A 19,362-nucleotide genomic window follows, 5' to 3' on the forward strand; every position below is an offset into this window, starting at 1 on the left:
CCACCACAATGGGTACACTTGAGGGACTTTTTGTCTGAAAATCCATTTCCCTTAGTGGAGACTAGGGCTGAATGTTCTCTAGATAGTTCTGTTGACTGTGTCTGGGAGTCAACTTGCATCTCCTTTCTCCTTCTTCATTCCTCACCAAGTAGTAGACATGGTGAAGCTCAGGTAATTCATCTCTCCCTAGAACTGTGACCTTATATCTTCATATACAGGGTCTAGGCCCGCCAGAAACTTGAAGGCTCTGCCCTCCTCAATCTGCTTGTCATGCCTTTCCTTATCTTTGGCATTTTCCCAATCCAAAATCAAATGATGGTCAAGCTCTTCTCAGAGGCCTTCCAGTGTTGCAAAGTATGTTGCCACAGACATGTCTCCTTGCCTTAGGGCTGCAATGTCTTGGTTCAGCCTGTAGATTCTAGCATTGTTCTTTTTCTGGCTGTATGTCTTGGATACTTTCTCCCAAATTTTAGCGGCTGTAGGGAAATGATGAACGGCTCTGGTCACCCGAGGAGTCATGGAGGCCAGCAACCAAGACATGACCGTGGCATTTTCCTTGCGCCACACGGTGTATTTAGGACTGTCAATTTCTGGTTCTTTCTTGTCTCCATCCAAATAGCCTGTGAGATCACGAGAGGTAATGAACAACCTTGCTGAGACGGACCACTCTCTGAAGTTACACTCATCCAGCAGCACACTTGTATGTAATCTGCAAGCTATGCAGATTAGGGTTTTCCAGGTTTGAGGACCTTGCGACAGGTCTGTTATCTCTAGAGCAAACTTCACCGAATAGTGAGGACAGTAGAAGTTCAGGACTGTTATCAGTCTTGAACCCTAATAGATTTCAGGATCGAAGATAAGAAGAAAGGTAAGAGGAAAGAAGAGGAAGAGGGAGGAGAAGCAGTAGAACACAAGGGTTGAAAGGAGGAGCAAAAGAATGATATTCTGCCGCCGCCTCTTTAATTAATATTTATAGGTTATGCTCATTACATGGAAAGGACAGATCTGCCCTTAGTCTTTACATAACAGCAAAAAATGACAGAAATAAATAACAACTGAAACAACTAAATGACCAATAGCTAACCCTAGGCAGACTAGAACATCTTCTACCCTACGAACACAGTGGGGCCGTAGCTGGGGGGCCCACACCAGTGTTCTCTACACTCCCCCTCAAGTTGGGAATAAATGTTTATCATTCCCAACTTGGATAGATCTGCCTCTAGCTTCTTCCATGGTACAACTTTGGTGAGAATATCTGCCAGTTGCATATTGGAGGTGATGTATGGGAGACACACTTCTTGTGATGAGACCCTCTCTCGTACAAAGTGTCGATCAACTTCAATATGTTTAGTCCTATCATGCTGCACTGGGTTGTGTGCTATATTAATAACTGCTTGATTATCACAATACAGCATCAGGGGCTTCTCATACTCAATACCCAACTCCTCAAGTAGTGATCTCAGCCAAAGAATTTCAGCCACTCCATTAGCCATTGACCTATACTCAGCTTCAGCACTGGATCGGGAGACAACACTCTGTTTCTTACTTCTCCAAGAAACCAGGTTACCTCCCACGAGCACAATATCCAGAGGTAGACCTTCTGTCATCAACACTCCCAGCCCAATCGGCATCCGTATAGACTTCCACCTTCATGTGGTCATTGTTCTTGAACAGTATACCTCTACCCGGGCATCTCTTCAAGTATGCTAGTATTCTTTCTGCTGCTAGAAGGTGCATGGTTCTAGGAGAATGCATGTACTGACTGACAACACTAACGGCATAACTGATATCTGGTCGGGTGAGGCATAGATATAAGAGCTTTCCCACTAACTGCTGGAACATAACTTTGTCTTCAAGCAGCTCCCCACTCTCTGCACTAATCCTGTGGTTCTGTTCAATGGGTGTATCTACAGGTTTGACACCTAGCTTTCTAGTTTCAGCCAAGAGATCTAAAACATATTTCCTCTGAGAGACAAAGATCCCCTGTTTAGATCTAGCAACCTCAATACCCAAAAAATACCGTAGTATACCCAGATCTTTCACCTCAAACTCTTGATGAAGGAGCTGTTTGAGGGACTCAATCTCATGGTTGTCATTTCCTGTCACCACAATATCATCAACATATACTGCAAGTGTGTCAGTGACGACTCCACCCTCTTGATGAACAGTGTATGATCTGACTGGGCCTGTACATAACCAAACTTCCTAAGGGCTAGTTGAATCTGTCGAACCAAGCTCTAGGTGACTGCTTCAAACCATACAATGCCTTATTGAGCCGGCAGACCTTCTTACCTGCCTCTGTATCATAGAATCCAAGAGGCAACTGCATGTAAACCTCTTCCCGCAAGTCCCCATTCAGGAAGGCATTCTTAACATCCATTTGGTACAAAGGCCAAGTGTAGTTTGCTGCAAGAGATAATAGAACCCGAATGGTGGTCATCTTGGCTACCGGGGCAAATGTCTCCAAGTAATCTATACCATAAGTCTGAGTGAACCCTTTTGCAACTAGCCGAGCTTTGTACATCTCAATGGAACCATCCGCATTGTGCTTCACAGTAAATACCCACCTGCATCCAACTGGTTTCTTTCCTTTGGGCAAGTCAACTAGCTCCCAGGTATTATTTTTCAACAGGGCATCCATTTCAACTTGCATTGCACCTCTCCACTCCGGGACTGATAGGGCTTCTTGCACTGTTCTCGGAATAGGGACATCAGCAATGGAGGTGAGATAGGACCTGTAGGAGGGAGATAGGCGATCATAGGACAAAAATTGGGAGATGCAGTGGGCTGTAGATGTTGTACAAACTTCTTCCCTGAGACAGGATCATAACAACAATAATCCTTTTGAGTTTGTGCATAACCAAGAAAGATGCATTTGGAGGCCTTGGGTTCAAACTTGGAGTGATGGGGACCGAGAAGCTGAACAAAACAGGTACGACCAAATGTCTTGAGGGGAATAGTGAACAACTCCTCATTGGGGTATAGAAGGGAAAAAGGAGGTTTCATATCAAGAACCCAAGAAGGAATCCGATTAATAAGATATACCGCCGTAAGGATAGCATCACCCCAGAAGCGAATAGGGACATTGGAGGTAAACATAATACTTCTAGCCACCTCCAAGATGTGCCTATTCTTCCTCTCTGCAACCCCATTCTGCTGAGGTGTATGAGGGCAAGTGTTTTGGTGGATAACCCCATAATTAAGGAGGTATGATGCCAATGGCTTAGCAAAGTATTCCTTTGCATTATCAGATCTAAGCACTTTGATCCTGGCATCAAGCTGGGTTAGGATCATTTGCTGGAAGTTTTGGGTCAGGGCAGACACTTCATCTTGTGATCGCATAAGATAAACCCAAGAAAACCGGGTGTGCTCATCAACAAATAACAAAAAATACCTGTACCCACCCATAGAAGGAATGTGATATGGCCCCCAAACATCAGTATGCACAATATCAAAAGAACTATTACTCCTTTATTACTCAATGAATAAGAGTTTCTACAATGTTTAGCAAACTCACAACTTTCACACTTCAACTGAGATGACTCAACAGACTCAAACAAAGTAGGAAACAGACTCTTCAAGGACCGAAAAGATAAATGACCCAATTGGTTATGCCAAAGCATAACCGGACTCACAACCTGATAAACAAGTAACTTCTTATCCACAGACTCTTCCCGACGAGAACTCTCCCCGAGCAGATAGATCCCATTCGTCTCACAGCCAGTCCCAATCACCTTCTTCGTCTCCAGGTCCTGAAAAACACATCGGTCAGGAAAGAAAGTTACTGAGTAGTTCAAATGTTTGGTAATACTACTAACGAAAAGGAGATTAGTATCCAGTTTAGGAACATGCAAGACAGAGGACAAGGATATAGTATCCGATAGTTTAATGTCACCCTTGCCAGAAATAGGGACAAGAGAGCCATCAGCTATAGATACTTTATCCCTACCAGAAGATAAGTAATAAGTAGTAAACAAAGAGGGCAAGCTAGTCATATGGTCGGATGCACCTGAATCTATTACCCAACACGGTTCAGTAGTACCTGGAGCGGAGGCATGGTAGGCTGAGGCTCGAGTACCTGAGTGTGCAAAGGCCGATGTGGCCGGAGCTGATGATGACTGTGGTAATTGAGCTGAACTGCCAACTTCCTTCTCCAGTTGTATTAGAGCAGCCCGAACTGCAGCTAACGTCTCTAGTGGTGTGCCTCTCGTGCCAGATGAGGATGCTGAATCAGTAGTCATAGCCACTGAGCATTACCCTTTTATTTCTCAACTTTGCCGGGACCAAATGTGGATGCAGCTTCCAACATGTTTCTTTTGTGTGTTTAGGTTTCTTGCAATGCTCACACACCACATCCCTTTTATCTTCCTTCTTTCTGTCCCTCTCTGAATCACCCTTTGTTTTGGGTTTGACAGCTACCAAGGCAGGTGTAAGCGGCTGAGATTGCATCATGACTTTCCTCCTGGTCTCTTCACTGTGCACTAAGGAGTATGCTTGAGAGAGGGTCACACTATCTCTGGTCAAAATCTGCTGTCTCGCAATATCATATTCTGAATTCAGTCTTGCCAGGAACTCAAACACTCTGTTTGTCTCGATGTGCTTTCTATGTATCTGAGCATCTTTGGGACTCTCCCACTCAAGAGTCTCTAAGTGATCAATCTCATGCCACAGGGACTTCAAGGTAAAGAAGTAGACCGACACCGGTTTCTCTCCTTGTTTAAGGGAACTCACTTCACGTTTCAACTCATATGCTCTGGCAACATTAAGGGGTTGGGAGTAAGTCTCTTTCATCACATTCCACATCTCCTTGGCTGTCTTTGCCCATAAGTAATTTCGGCTGATATGGGGCTGCATAGAATTACAGAGCCATGTCATAACCAAGTAGTTTTCTTGGACCCACTTGGTATACGTAGGGTCTCCCTTGGAAGGTTCTGCCACATCTCCCAAGAGATACCCTACTTTGCCCCTTCCCCCAATAGCCATCATGGCTGATTGGGCCCATTCCAAATAGTTTGATCCATCAAACTTTACGGTTGTAATCTGAAAACCTGTCTCAGAACCACCACCATAACTGTTGTTCCCAAAACTGCCTTCTGCCTGATTCTTAAACTACATTTCGGTCAAGAACTAGAAGTCTCAAAATTAGGGTTACTACAGTCAAAACCAACACTAGGACAACCAACCACAATCACAAAATCAGTATAGAAGCAATCTGTACTCACAGTAGATGTGCATGAATTATGTATAAAACTGATCTGAAATCAACAACCACACACAACAGCAACAGTCCGAATTGTTTTCACCCCTTTAGAAGTGTTCGAAACCCCAAAAGAAGACTGAAAATCAGTTTGAAGAACAGTCTGATATGCTGAAGCCAATTTGAGGTTTTAATCAGTCCTAAAAGCTGTACACTCCAGATAGTACCGTACGGGTAAGGTTCGTATTAGGGTTAATATGAAACCTTAAACTGATCAATTTGATATGCTGAAACCCTAAAACTGAACTATTAGGATTTGCTGCAGGGATAAGATCACAAGGTTCAGTCCAATACTAGGGTTTGCCGCAAGGATAAGACAAAACCCTAGAGAATGAGAGATAAAACCCTAGAGTGGTTCGGCCACCCTTGCTGGATAGGTCCAACCTATCTTCTCTGATGTTACTTCTCTCAGAAAATAAGACTTAAATAGGATGCAGTTCGCTGCCTACCAAGGTTACCCGAACCCTAGCCTCCTCTGATTCTTCCCTTTCACCAACTCGCTGCAACTGTGGCACTTCTTCAAACAGCTGCTAATCCTTTGGAGATCTCCAAGAACCAGTCAACGAACTCTGCTTTCTCAGCTTCCAGCCTTAGATGGTTCTCATGTGGTCGGCTGGACTAGACTCACATGAGAAGCCCTAGCTCTGATAACAAGTAGAAGTTCAGGACTATTATCAGTCTTGAACCCTAATAGATTTCAGGATCGAAGATAAGAAGAAAGGTAAGAGGAAAGAAGAGGAAGAGGGAGGAGAAGCAGTAGAACACAAGGGTTGAAAGGAGGAGCAAAAGAATGATATTCTGCCGCCGCCTCTTTAATTAATATTTATAGGTTATGCTCATTACATGAAAAGGACAGATCTGCCCTTAGTCTTTACATAACAGCAAAAAAAGACAGAAATAAATAACAACTGAAACAACTAAATGACCAATAGCTAACCCTAGGCAGACTAGAACATCTTCTACCCTACAAACACAGTGGGGCCGTAGCTGTGGGGCCCACATCAGTGTTCTCTACAAGGACATCCTGACTTCAGTCCTAGAGTTGTTCACAGTGCTGTAGGTGGTTCTGTTTAGGGCTGGTTGAAGTGGTCACAGTGTTCACAGTGCTGATAGAAATGTTCACAGTGCTGGTAGCACACTAGATAGATTTCACTTGGACTGAACCAGTTCGGGTACAGTAACAAGTAAAAGTTGGAGGCTGCAACTGTGCAGTGTAAGTTTTTACCACTGTGCTGTGCAGGGCTGAAGTAGGGCTGGTAACTGACCTGAAAATAGGGCTCTTTACCACTGTTCTGCAAGAGTCTTGCTGGTGCACCGAAACTGCAACTGTAGAAGAGGCTCTCCCCCTTTCGGCTAGTGCTAGGACTGTTGAAATCAGTCCTCAACTAGGTCTGTCCTATACAGACCTCTCTTAGTAGCCAGATAGCTACTACTTGCTGGAAATAACCTAGTAGGACATCTACTTCTAGGTTTTACTCTTCAGTCCTACAACCAAGAGAAACCCTAGGTTCGAACTTGCTTTACTCTCTTACACCCCTAGGTCTTTACTGCAGCAACCCAGAAAAGGAAGAGAGAAGATGAAAAGACAGCAAGAGAAGAGAGTGCGCTGGCTGAAACCAGGAAGAAGCTAATGCTCTGATACCATGTAATCTTAGGAGCTGTACTCGAAGTAGCAAAGAAGAGAAGAGAACTTCTGAAATGCAGTGAATGTCGAACTGTACTTGCCAGTCAACCATGCTATTATTTATATATAAATATAGTACAAGGTACAAGAAATTACTGGGATGCCCCTGATTAGTGATGGGACACCCAGATGACTTAAATCATTAAACAGGATTAGGCCCATTAACACAGGCCCAGTTACAAGATAAGTTAAACATAAGAATGGGCTAATAAGAACTCTTATCAGCCGAACATCACTCTAACATTCTAACAATATAGTTGGAGGGAAAAAAGAAATACAGACCATGAACCATCTTCTGCTTGTATCTTTTCAATGAACTTGGCAGCTTTTCTAATACAATTTTCTATCTCTTCTCTCCGATGCCCTGGATACAATTTCTTAAATGATGCCAATGCTTGAATTGCTGCAGAGGTACACTCGACATAACTGTAATACCATTCAAGATAGCATACCATTTAGAAATTTTGATCAATAAGTTAATAGTCACAAAAATAAAATTTTAAATGTAAGTAGTGATCTCTTACGGATAATCAATTACAATGTCGCCAAAAGTTTCAGCAGGGTTGACTAACTGAAAATATAAAGTAAACAAAAAACAAAAATAGTATTACATTTTGAATAACCTAAATAAGATATGCTGCAGAAATTAACAACAAGAAATATCACAACTAGAGATGTAGCAGAAAAATATTCTTAAGGAATATGTAGGGTAAAGGATAATTATTAGTGACTAAGAAGTGCGACATCCTTAAACAAAATTAAAGAAAGGAAAAATAAGAATCTGCACAGCAATTATTTTTTTTATTGGCTATTTATATATGTATGTATGTAATGTACATATGTATGTATATATATATATATATATATATATATATATATGGCAGCCCAGTGCACGAGGCTCCTGCCATGCGGGGTGTGGGGAGGGACAGATGTACGCAGCCTTACCCCTTGCATATACAGAGGCTGTTTCCAAGATTTGAACCTGGTCATCCAGGTTACAATGGAGCAACCCAACCATTGCATCAAGGCCCATCCTCATATAACCATAAAAACAGAAAGCATAAGACAATAAGGTATTGAGCATTAAAGACGGCTACCTCCAACCATGAGTAGGATCTAGTAAGCTCATAAGTTGCAAAGCCACCATCTTTGTTCTGCACAAGTACAAAGAAAAGAAGAAAAAAGAAGTAAAGCAAAGGGATACTTTGTTGTAAACAAAGAACTGGGAGATCAATGGAGCAGAATGAGCAAGTGGATGAAGAATTGCAACTACAAAATAAGACATGAATGATAAAGTAACAAATTGCTTCTAGACTAAGCTTAAGACTACTATTTGATGATTTTTTTTTTTTTGTTTTGTTTAGATTAAAGGTTTCAACCATAGTTGCCAAGGCGATGCCTAGGCGACAAGGCGCCCTTGGAGGCTCGCCTCGCCCAGTCACCTAGCAGTTCTGTATACTGTCTTATAAAATATTTTTATATTGTTACTTTTTTGAGATTATAATTATAAAATAGACATTATTAAACAAAAATATTCATTTTTTGTGTTTATAAACTCATTTATTTTTATTATTTTCTTATTTGTTAGGGTTTAATCAACACAAACATTGCTAACTGCTGTATTGAACCCTCAAAGACTTCAAAATTTGAACCAATATGCAAGGGAAAAACTTAAAGTTTTGTCTAATCAACACATTTCTTCCTCCACATCTTCTTCTTCTTCTTCTTCTTCTTCCACCTTTTCTTTTCTTCTGTTCCTATAACAAAAATAGGGGTTCAGTCTCCATGTTTTTTGAAATTTCTTTTCTTTCTTCTTTTCTTCTCATAAATATGTTGATTTTCTAGACATAAACATGAAGTTTATAATTTTCTTATGAAAATTATGGATAGTTATTAAGGAAAGATGGTTATGGAACCTAGGGAACTACCTAGGATATGTATTTTTCACTTAAAAAAATCCATCACCTAGGCACCCGCCTAGGCGACTAGGCGCCCCCCTGTCGCCTAGCCTCGCCTTGGCGCCTTGAAAACTATGGTTACAACTGATACTGGTTTACATGTTAGAATTTGACATTAGAACCCTTTTTGGTAATGGGATCTAATTGAGTGAACCCTAATAAATAGGATTGATGGATATGAGAATATGTGAAGTAAAAGTCAATATGGCTTCAATAGAAAAAAGTATTATTCAAAGTTAATATGACTTCAATAGAAAAAAGTATCATGGTCTAAACAATGTTCTATCAACTGTCTTCTACTATTATTTTTTCTTTGGATAAGAGATCCCCATCCATTTCTTTGTTTGATTGCTTATCAGATCCACGTTTCATGTATTTGGGTGTGTTTGTGTCATGAATTTACCAGATTCATGTTTCATTAGTACCCAGGGCACAAGGTGGAAGGCAATGTGTGCACCTTTTCAAAGCAAGGAACATAAAAAAGTGAACCTCATCTTTGCAAGAGATTAAATATTTTAAAAAGCCTAGTGGCCCAAATTAAAATATATAAACATAACATATAAAACATATTCGAAGTAAAAATGTGGAAGTGAAATGAAAGCATATATGGATTGCACCAAAGTGCTTGAAGTATCCAACAGTTCCAAGCATGTGAAACTTTCAATCTACTAGTTGCTGTCAATCTACCAGTTCAATACAGAGAAGATAAAGGACTTCAGGAGTGTCAAATGTAATAATCAACCCCCACCCCCAAAGAGCTATATATATACATATATATATATATAATTACAAAAAGGCCCTTAAAGGGTTGAAAGAGAAAACACAAAGGAATAGAAAGAGTAAGACTATAGTACAACAGGGACTATAGTACCACAGTACATCAAGTATCTCCACACTCCCCCTCAAACTGATGTAGAGACATAGGCATCAGTTTGCCCACAAGAAATAGATGCCTAGATCTAGACCTAGTCATAGCCTCTGTAAATAAATTAGCAATATGCAAATCTGGAGCTACATGTGGAAGAGAGATGGAACAAGCAAGAAACAAGTCTTTAATAAAGTGATAGTCCACCTCAATATGCTTAGTCCTCTCATGGAACACTGGGTTAGATGCAATCTTGATGGCACTAATGTTATCAGCATAGAGAGAAATAAGTGTACGGAGATGAATACCAAGATCAGCAAGGAGAGATTGAAGCCAAACTATCTCACTGCACAAAGATGACATAGCCCTATATTTGGCTTCTGTAGATGATTTAGAAACTGTTTCTTATTTCTTGCATTTCCAAGAGATGTGGAAATCACCCACAAAGACACACCACCCCATAGTAGACCATCTAGTGTCAAGGTAGCCTACTCAATCTGCATCAGCATAGGCCCTCAATTGAATAGGAGAGGAGGAAGAGAAGTACAATTCATGTGATAAAATACCATGAACATAGCGAATAATCCGATGTACGAGAGTCATGTGAAGTTGACAAAGGGCTGAAACAAAATGACTAACTACCAAAGCCATATGAGAGATGCCAGGACGAGTCATGGTGAGATAAATGAGGGATCCAACAAGTTTCCGATATAAAGTAACATCAAGAAGCAAGGGACCATTGGACTTAGACAACTTATAAGTTCTCAAATTCCCTTCTCATCATCCCAAGTCAACAACATATCATCAACATACAACAAAAGGATTGTTTTGCCTTGAGATCTTTGATGGAGAGAGAGAGAGAGAGAGAGAGAGAGAGAGAGAGAGAGAGCATAGGAATTTTGACTATATCCAACAGCAACAACAACATCACGAAATTTCTCAAACCAGGCTCGAGGAGCCTGTTTGAAGTCATATAAGGATTTCTTAAATCGACAGAAAGGGAGGGATTACTACTGTATCCAGGAGAAGGCTTCATGTACGTTGTCTCCTTTAGTTCATTTGTTCATCATGAAGGAAGGTCTTTTCACATCTAGCTAATAAATGGACCATGAATGCAAAATTTTCTCTTCATCCATAGATGCAAAAGGTTCACCCTTAACAAAGGAATCACCCTTGGTAGAAGAGATCAGTGGTTTGTCCCTCAGTCACATGATATGCACGTGGCTGGTTCTTCTTCTGAATACCCATAGGCGGTCTAACCGGACAGTCTAGAATGATACATGAATACCTACAATGCTACTCTTGGAAAGGTCTTTCAACTTATCTTACAATACAGGAATACTGACAATGCTACTCCTGGAAAGGTTTGTCTTCAACCTTGAGATATCTTCAAAGCACTTCAAATTTTCTTTAAATTTTGAAAAATATTCTTTGGTGTCATCCTCATAGAGGATATGAGTTAAATGAATGTTTTCTCTGCCCTCTATAAATCCCCTAATGTGGCTAAGGCTAGCTTCTCTCTCCAATAAGGAATCAAGAATATCGGCTATGATTGTGAATAGGAGAGGAGAGAGGGGCAACCTTGTCTTACTCCCCTAGAGGCTAGAAAGATGGGGTCTTTTCAAATTCTTGATAGTGTGTGTTCGAGCTCCACTAAACCAAATAGGCATATTTGGGCCCCCATCCCAAAGGCTTGTTCTCGTGTGCTTTTTTCTGTTCAAGTCTTTGTGTCTCTCTTTGGTCCCTCTTGCCTTTCCTTTACAGAAGTTTAGTGCAGACCCATCACACCCAAGATGGGAGCCTTCTGTTGGAAAGTAGCTTATGGGAAGATGAAAACTTTGGACCTATTACAAAAAAGAAGACCCTCTTTGTATTTATCTGTAAATTGGTGTGCCTTGTGTAAATCCAACAAGGAGAATTGTTATCACCTTCTAATCTCCTGTCCTTTTGTTGTAGATATTTGGAATTTGTTCTTCTCTTTGTTTGGATGTAAATAGAACCTACCAATAGAGGTTAACATGCTATTTGATCCAACTACCTTTGTTTGACCTAAATAGAGGGGAAGAATTATGTGGAGATGTGTAAGAGCAATTGTGGTTTGGACTATTTGGAAAGAAAGGAATGCAAGAGTATTCTCAGAAAAGTAGAGAAGAAGAAACAAAGAAGAGGTGAGAGAACTTCTGATGGACAGGGTGATTGGTTGGGTTAGGACTTTGGACTTAGTTCTCACAGTTTTCTTTTGATGGTGTATGGAAGAACTGGAAAGTTGATGTGAGAAGTTCTAATAAGGAAAAACAAAACCTTTATGGAAGCATCCTTCGGAAGGTTACATGAAATTGAATTTTGATGGAAGCAGTCAAGGTAACCCTAGTCCCTTTGGATTAGGAGGGGTAATGAGAGATACAAAGGGCAATGTGATTGTTCTATTTTCGTGTCTAGTGGGTTTGGGCAACTCTGTTAGAGCTGAATTGCTTTCTGTGGTGCAATGTGTACAGATTGCAAATCAATTGAACATGATACATGTGATTTAAGGGGACTCTAAATTGATTGTCAGATGGCTCAAAGAACCAGAGTCCATAATATGGAGTTATAGGAATGAGATGAAAATAATTCAAATAGCTTACTAGAAACATGAATCTAAGGGTACAATGGGCGAGGAGAATGGCAAATGGGATGACAGATGCACTAGCTAAGCAAGGGGTGGTTAAGAATTGGGCTCAAATGTAAATTGTATTAGTTTTGTTGGAGGTAACATCTCGTGTCTCTCTAGGGGATGCTTGTAGTGCTTGCAATGTTTTTTGGTATTTGATTGATAAATTGGAAGTTACTTATAAAAAAATGCTCCTGGGCTAAGGGAGAGTAGTTTTCCTTGGGCTAGGATTTGGAGTACAGTTGCTCCTACTAAGCTTGCCATTTTGTTGTGGACTGTCACTCTCAACAAGCGTATGATAACTAATAATTCAATGAAAAGGTATTTTGTTGTATATAATGCTAACTGTATTTTTTGTAATGAGTTGGAAATGGTGAATCAGATTTTTCTGCACTGCAGTTTTGTTAGAAGGTTATGGGCGAGGTGGTTTGACATTTTTGGAGTTTCATTGGTGTTTTCTGGAGACTCTGGTGGATGTTTTGAGAAGTTGGCATCTGTCTAAGCTGAGTAGGAAAGAAAAAGGTGATTTGGGGTATCATGCCTCTGGCCCTAGTGTGGACTGTGTGCAACGAATTATAAAAAGAATTTAGAAGTTGATAAACCATTACAAAGGTGTAAAATACATACAAATAAAAAATAATGGCAATTTTAAAAAGGTGCATGCCCAGGCACACCAATTATGTTCGAAAAGTGTGCCCAGAATTAAGTTGAGGCACTTTCCCTGAAATGGACCTTGCCTGCGGACCTAGGACACCTTTTAAAACATTGCTATAATAATCCAAATTCCTTACCTGAGCCCAAATTACCGGTAGAAAAAGCCCCTTCTGGTTTGTCAAAGGTGAAGGAACCAGCTGAATCTACATTCTACTCATTTCCTCCATTAGTGGAAGGTCCATCATCTTCTTTCGTTATTGTAATTTCTTCTCATCCCTCAGACCCTCACCTTCATATATCTGTTTTCACGTTCAAATTTTTTTCCACCCTCCTGATTGTTACAGGTTTCCTTCTACTTATGGTTCTTTGTTCACTTCTTTTTGATTGATATTTCTGATTTTCTTCTACTTATCAATAGGTTTCCAATGTTTCAAACTGCTCTTGAGTATGAAAAAAAGTTATTTATTTTCCTCTCCCCACTGAATGGCTCTATTACTTGCAGTTAATGGGTCACTTTACTCTTTAGTAAATCTAAGATCTCATGCTAGTACTGATAGCTACAAGACCAGACTGTTATGTTAGCAGTGAATTGTCTTCCAGATGGAAGTTAATAATGAGATCCTCTACTACCACCACCTAGTGGAGATAATCTATATGAAGCTTCCTCCAGGATACTGTAGTGACAAGTCAAAATTTGGTATGAATTGAAGCAAGATACAAGGGTTTGGTTAGAAGTCAAAATTGGTATTCATTGAAGCAGGATACAAGGGATTGGTTAGAGCATTTCGACTCTAATAGAAGATCTATAACTTCCTAAATTCCGTATCTCCTGGAATGCACCAAGTTCTTAGGCACATAGGTAATGCAATTATTGTCACCTTAATTCGTCAAATAGCAGGGAAACAAAGATATAAATAAACATAAATGTCTTTCTCAAAAAAGAAAAAGAAATGTTTTTCAATGTTGATGACTGATGGGGAAGATGGAGAGTAATGTACAATCTCACATATGATCCAAGAAAAATTAACTATGATTATTCTTTTGAAATTAATATTTTAAAGAAAAAATATAAAAACTAAAAAGAAAAAACACGAAGACTTAAAAATTGTAAGTTAAACAGGCATCTAGAAATTACATCTTCAAAGGTAAACGACACAATGCAGCAACAAACAAATAATTAGCAATTACTTTGCATGATACCAGCAATAAGTTCCCAATCTAATGAGCTCTACTTGACTCACCTGCAGGGAGAGAATGACATTTACAGCATCATACAACCTCCTTGAATCCAGTGGTTCACCCACAATGTTTGATGAAATATTTGACAACAAGAGAACTGCCTGAACAAGAAAATTGAATACACTAAGAAGGTAGTATAAGAACTCCTGAGTCTATACAATAATTTACCTTCAGTCCTTCTGCTGTGCAGTCGGAAATGGGCCATCCATGATCTGCAGTTGAGAACGGCCATGCTCCTTTAGAAATATGGCGATACCAGTAGCTAAGATCACCAGGGCAATCTTCTAAAACCTTCAGTAGAAAAGAAAGCTGATCAAACAGGAAAAAAAGAGGAGTATATGCTGGTATATGAGAAATATCTCTCTAAAGAATTAAGGATTAAAATCACCTGTGAGTTTTTTATGTACTCGTGTGCTTTTCTAAGAGTTGGACCATACTCTTCAGTGAGATTAGATGCAATAATTGCTTGAGCAGCAAAAGCAGTGTCCCACAACTGACTTCCATTGTATCCCTGTAATTTTATCAAAATGTAAAATGGAACTAAAATTCAGAAATGAATTGAGAAAGTAGGGATATGCAAATAATTGCCAATGGAACCTGCAGTAGGATAAAGATAGATTCCACAGGGCAACGATGTTTTAAACAAGCATACTCTTAAAAGTAGGAATAATATACTTATGAAAATAAATAAAAGGACAAGCTGAGTATTATATCCAAACCTGCATCTTCATGCCATCTTCAGCAATCCACAAATAATCATATATTCTTGGGAGATGCAACTTGAATGCCTCTGAGTTAGGATCTTCTGCCCAACAGCAGAGCATATTTAAAACCTGATATTTTTTGGTAAAGATCAGTATCTCAGTTCAACAAATGAACAAAAGATAAACAGGTTATAATTTTGTTTCCTTGTTTTTTCCTGTTTCATTGGAATATGGAAAACATTCTATCTGTGTGTGGGCATTGGGTATGCATATTAAAGGGAGTAATATAAGACCTATTAGAAACCTATCAAACATAAGTGACATGAACACTAATAAACCATGTTTATATATGCCACAAAAATCATTGCAGAAGCAAACCACAAATAGTTCATGAGATCATCTTGCCAAAAGAGCAAATAAAGTGATTCAGTTACAAGTAAAATTAATACTAAAGCTGAGATAGTGAATGAACAATATTTTCTCTGAAATTTCTGGATTTACAATTTCTGAAATATGGCCAATCTCCATCAACAAAAAGAATTTTACACATGGAAAAAACAAAAAAAAAATCATTGGTTTCCATGGTATTCATACCTTGTTTACAGGTCCAATGCATATATACCGAGTATTCTCATCTTCATAGTGTATATGTTGCATTACAGTGAATAGAGCTTTCTCCCTCAATTTTTTCCCAGGCCAGCTCATTAGGATAGGCTCAAGAACCTTGTGAAGAGATGCCCAAAGAAGATCCTGTACTAGGGGATGTGGATAATATAGATCTTCCTGAAATAAAAGCATAAACAATTTTTTCATGTCTACATGAAGAAGGAAGCAAGAACCATGAAATAAGGAATTATGAAACCGAAATCTTGTATAGAAATGTCTCTTCCTTTCTTCTATTTAATCATTTCTTGCTCATGAAAAAGACAATAGCACAAAGTTCCATTATTGATAAGAAAAGATAATATTGGTTGACAGTGTCAAAATATTAAGGGTAATCCATATGAGCATTACCCTTCTTATTTCTCAGTTTTGCTGGGACCAAGTGAGGATGTAGCTTCCAACAAGTATCTTTTGTGTGCTTGGGTTTCTTGCAATGTTCACATACCAGATCCCGTTTATCTTCCTTCTTCTGGTCCCTTTCTGAGTCACCCCTTGGCTTGGGTTTAATAGCTGTCAAGGCTGGGAAAGAAGGCTGAGGCTGCATCATAACTTTCCTCCTGGTCTCTTCACTATGCACCAAGGAGTATGCTTGAGAAAGGGTCACGCTATCTCTTGTCAATATCTGTTGTCGCACAATGTCATATTCTAAATTCAAACCAGCCAGAAACTCAAATACCCTATTCGTCTCAACTTGTTTTCTGTGAGTCTGTGCATCTTTGGGACTCTCCCACTCAAGGGTCTCCAGATGGTCAATCTCATGCCACAAGGATTTCAAGGTAGAGAAGTAGACAGAAACTGGCTTCTCTCCTTGTTTAAGGCTGTTCACCTCACACTTCAGTTCATAGGCTCTGGCAACATTGAGGGGTTGGGAATAGGTTTCTTTCACAACATCCCATATTTCTTTGGCTGTCTTTGCCCACAAGTAATTTCGGCTGATATGTGGCTGCATGGAATTACATAGCCATGCCATAACTAAATAGTTCTCTTGAACCCACTTGGTGTATATTGGGTCCTCCTTGGAAGGTTCTTTCACATCTCCCAAGAGGTAACCCAGTTTTCCCCTTCCTCCAATAGCCATCATGGCTGATTGTGCCCACTCCAAATAATTTGACCCATCAAATCTCATAGTTGTAATCTGAAACCCGGTTTCAGATACATTACCATAACTGTGGTTTCCAAAACTACTATCTCCCTGACCCTTGAACTCCATCTTTGATCAAGATTCAGTGGTTACAAACTGTTAGAGCAATTATACCAGAAAACAGAGTCAAGGAAGTAAGTCTGAAAGCTGATCCGAAACTGATCTGATCTGAAACTGATCTGATCTGATCAGAAATACCAACACAAAACTGATATGAAATCAATCGCCTATCAATCTGAGATGTTGTTCTCTGAAACCACTACTGTGAGAGCAAAAATAGGGTTTCAACTGTAGGTTTGAAGAAAATTAGTGATCTGAAATCACTAAAGTGCTCAGCTGCACTCTCCAAGCAGTCCGCACCAGTAGGACTTGTCGTAGGGCACTGTGAAACCCTAAAAACTAATCCCCTTTGAAGAGGGAGTTCGGCCCAACAATCAAACCCTAGACACAAACTTAATCACAGTTCGGCAAGCCAAACCCTAGAGCAAACTTGAACACAGTTCGGCCCCTCTTTCTAGATAGGTCCAACCTATCTCGGCTGATTGCAATCTCTAAAAATCAGTAAAGAAACAAACTTACTTACTGATTACATGCCTTCGGTGTACTGTCTTCTAGGGTTACCTGAATCCTAGCCTTCGCTGCCTCTTCCTGATTACCAACTCTCTGCAGGCTACAACAAGTCTTCAACTGTTGTGAACCTCTCCTGGTAATCTCCAAGATTCAGCCGCCGAAAAACTTCTTCAAAGCTTCCAGCCCTAGCTAGTTCTCATGTGATCGGCTGGACTAGATACACATGAGAAGCCCTAGATAGGCTCTGATACCAAGTAGAAGATCAAGACTGTAATCAGTCTTGAATCCTAAAAGGTTTTAGGTTTGTAAAACAGAAAAGAAGATGAGAGAAAAGGGAGAGAATAGAAGAGAAGCAAGAGAACACAAGTTGCTGAAAGGAGGGACAGATTCTAACAGATCTGCCGCTGCCACTCTCTTAATATTTATAGGTTTATGTTTAGTACATGATGAAAGGACACATCTGCCCTTGGTACTTACATAATAAAGAAAGTAAATAAAACTGAAATAAATAACAGCTGAATTAGCAAACTGACTCAAACTGACACTACTATAACTGAAACAAATACTGCTGTCCTACGAACACAGTGGGGACCACTGCAGTGGGGCCCACATCAGTGTTCTCTACAAAACTAAGCATTGCTTATGGAGTTTGGCAATCACAATTAATTATTCTTGTTATTAGCTAACAATAAAATTTTATTGGAACAAGAAAGAAAAGAGTTATAAAGTCATAAGAATACAGTATATTACCATGCATATCAAATCAACTTTATGTATATGACTAGAATTTTAAGAGAAATAAGAATAGGGGGTGCTGATCATACTCATTCTCTAAAAACATACAAGGACATGAAATCAAGTCTACATGCTAAATAGGGATTCCGAATTTGGTGCCACATTCCACATAACCTAGTAAACCCTCTGGTCATTCTGGTGGCTTGATAGTTAGTTTTCTTGTTGCCTTCTTGCTACTGCACTTGAACAACTGTGGGTCTTCCTTTTCCTCTGTTATCCATCATCCATCGCATGTTGTATAATGCTACATGTTCCATTGTTATGTCTCTAGACATTAATGCAACATCAGGTCCCAATAAGAAAATAGATGATGAGAGAATTAGCACTAAGCATGCTATTATAATTGTGAGTAAACCCTAGTAGATTCTAGGTCAAAGTAGAGAAGAAGAAAGAAGAAAGAAAAGAGAAAGAAGAAGAAGGAGAGAAGAAGAGTATTCGGCCAGACTAGAAGAGAGAATGTAAAATCACTCCTCTCCTAGCCGACCCACTTGAATTTATTCAAAAAACTTAGAGTTACAAGAAAGACTATTTTGTCCCTCATAGAAGATGGGACACATAACTTAAACTCAGATACAATAGACCTTTCTCTTTCAAGAAGATAAACTAGAATGACCAAAATACCCCTGACTCGAGCATTCTAACACTCCCCCTCAAGCTGGAGAGTATATCATATAGTCCCAGCTTGTTACAAATGTAATCTATTCTTCCCCGAGACAATCCCTTTGTGAAGAGATCTGCCCACTGATTTCCTGAGCTCACATGAGATGTAGTTATTACCCCACTTATCACTTTCTCTCTCACAAAGTGACAATCCACCTCAATATGTTTAGTTCTTTCATGGAAGACGGGATTGGATGAGATGTGAACAACAACTTGGTTATCACAATATAATTTCATGGGTTTGTCAATTGAGAATCCCATCTCCTGTAGTAAGTTCTTCAGCCATACTAGTTCACATGTGGTATGGGCCATAGCCCTGTACTCTACTTTTGCACTACTTCTTGCCACCACTGTTTGCTTCTTGCTCTTCCAAGTTACAAGATTGCCACCCAGGAAGGTACAATACCCTGTGGTTAATCTCCTATTTGATATAGAGCCAGCCCAGTCAGCATCTGTGTACCCTACTATCTCAAGAGTTCCTCCATTTTGGTATAACAAACCACGACCTGGAGAACCCTTTAG

The 19,362-nt window shown here is 39.7% G+C and overlaps 1 protein-coding gene across 5 annotated transcripts in view; it reads right to left on the reverse strand.

The window, feature by feature from the left end:
* The window catches only part of LOC148855210 (cycloartenol Synthase-like), a 114,938-nt gene that overhangs the window by 6,803 nt on the left and 88,773 nt on the right, over positions 1-19,362 (reverse strand). For 3 of the 5 annotated variants that reach the window (XM_088982791.1, XM_088982789.1, XM_088982790.1), the window contains 8 exons: positions 15,606-15,794; positions 15,027-15,140; positions 14,696-14,818; positions 14,476-14,598; positions 14,310-14,408; positions 8,039-8,095; positions 7,466-7,512; positions 7,224-7,367 (listed from right to left, as the gene is read on the reverse strand). In XM_088982791.1, coding sequence (XP_088838917.1) covers positions 7,224-7,367; positions 7,466-7,512; positions 8,039-8,095; positions 14,310-14,408; positions 14,476-14,598; positions 14,696-14,818; positions 15,027-15,140; positions 15,606-15,794 — 896 coding nt within the window. The remainder of the gene's footprint in view (positions 1-7,223; positions 7,368-7,465; positions 7,513-8,038; positions 8,096-14,309; positions 14,409-14,475; positions 14,599-14,695; positions 14,819-15,026; positions 15,141-15,605; positions 15,795-19,362) is intronic. The other 2 variants (XM_088982793.1, XM_088982792.1) reach the window with 1 other exon arrangement.

This window comes from Nelumbo lutea, chromosome 4 (assembly GCF_056320005.1).
Source record: "Nelumbo lutea isolate HS-2025 chromosome 4, American lotus-T2T, whole genome shotgun sequence".
NCBI classification, from domain to species: Eukaryota; Viridiplantae; Streptophyta; class Magnoliopsida; order Proteales; family Nelumbonaceae; genus Nelumbo; species Nelumbo lutea.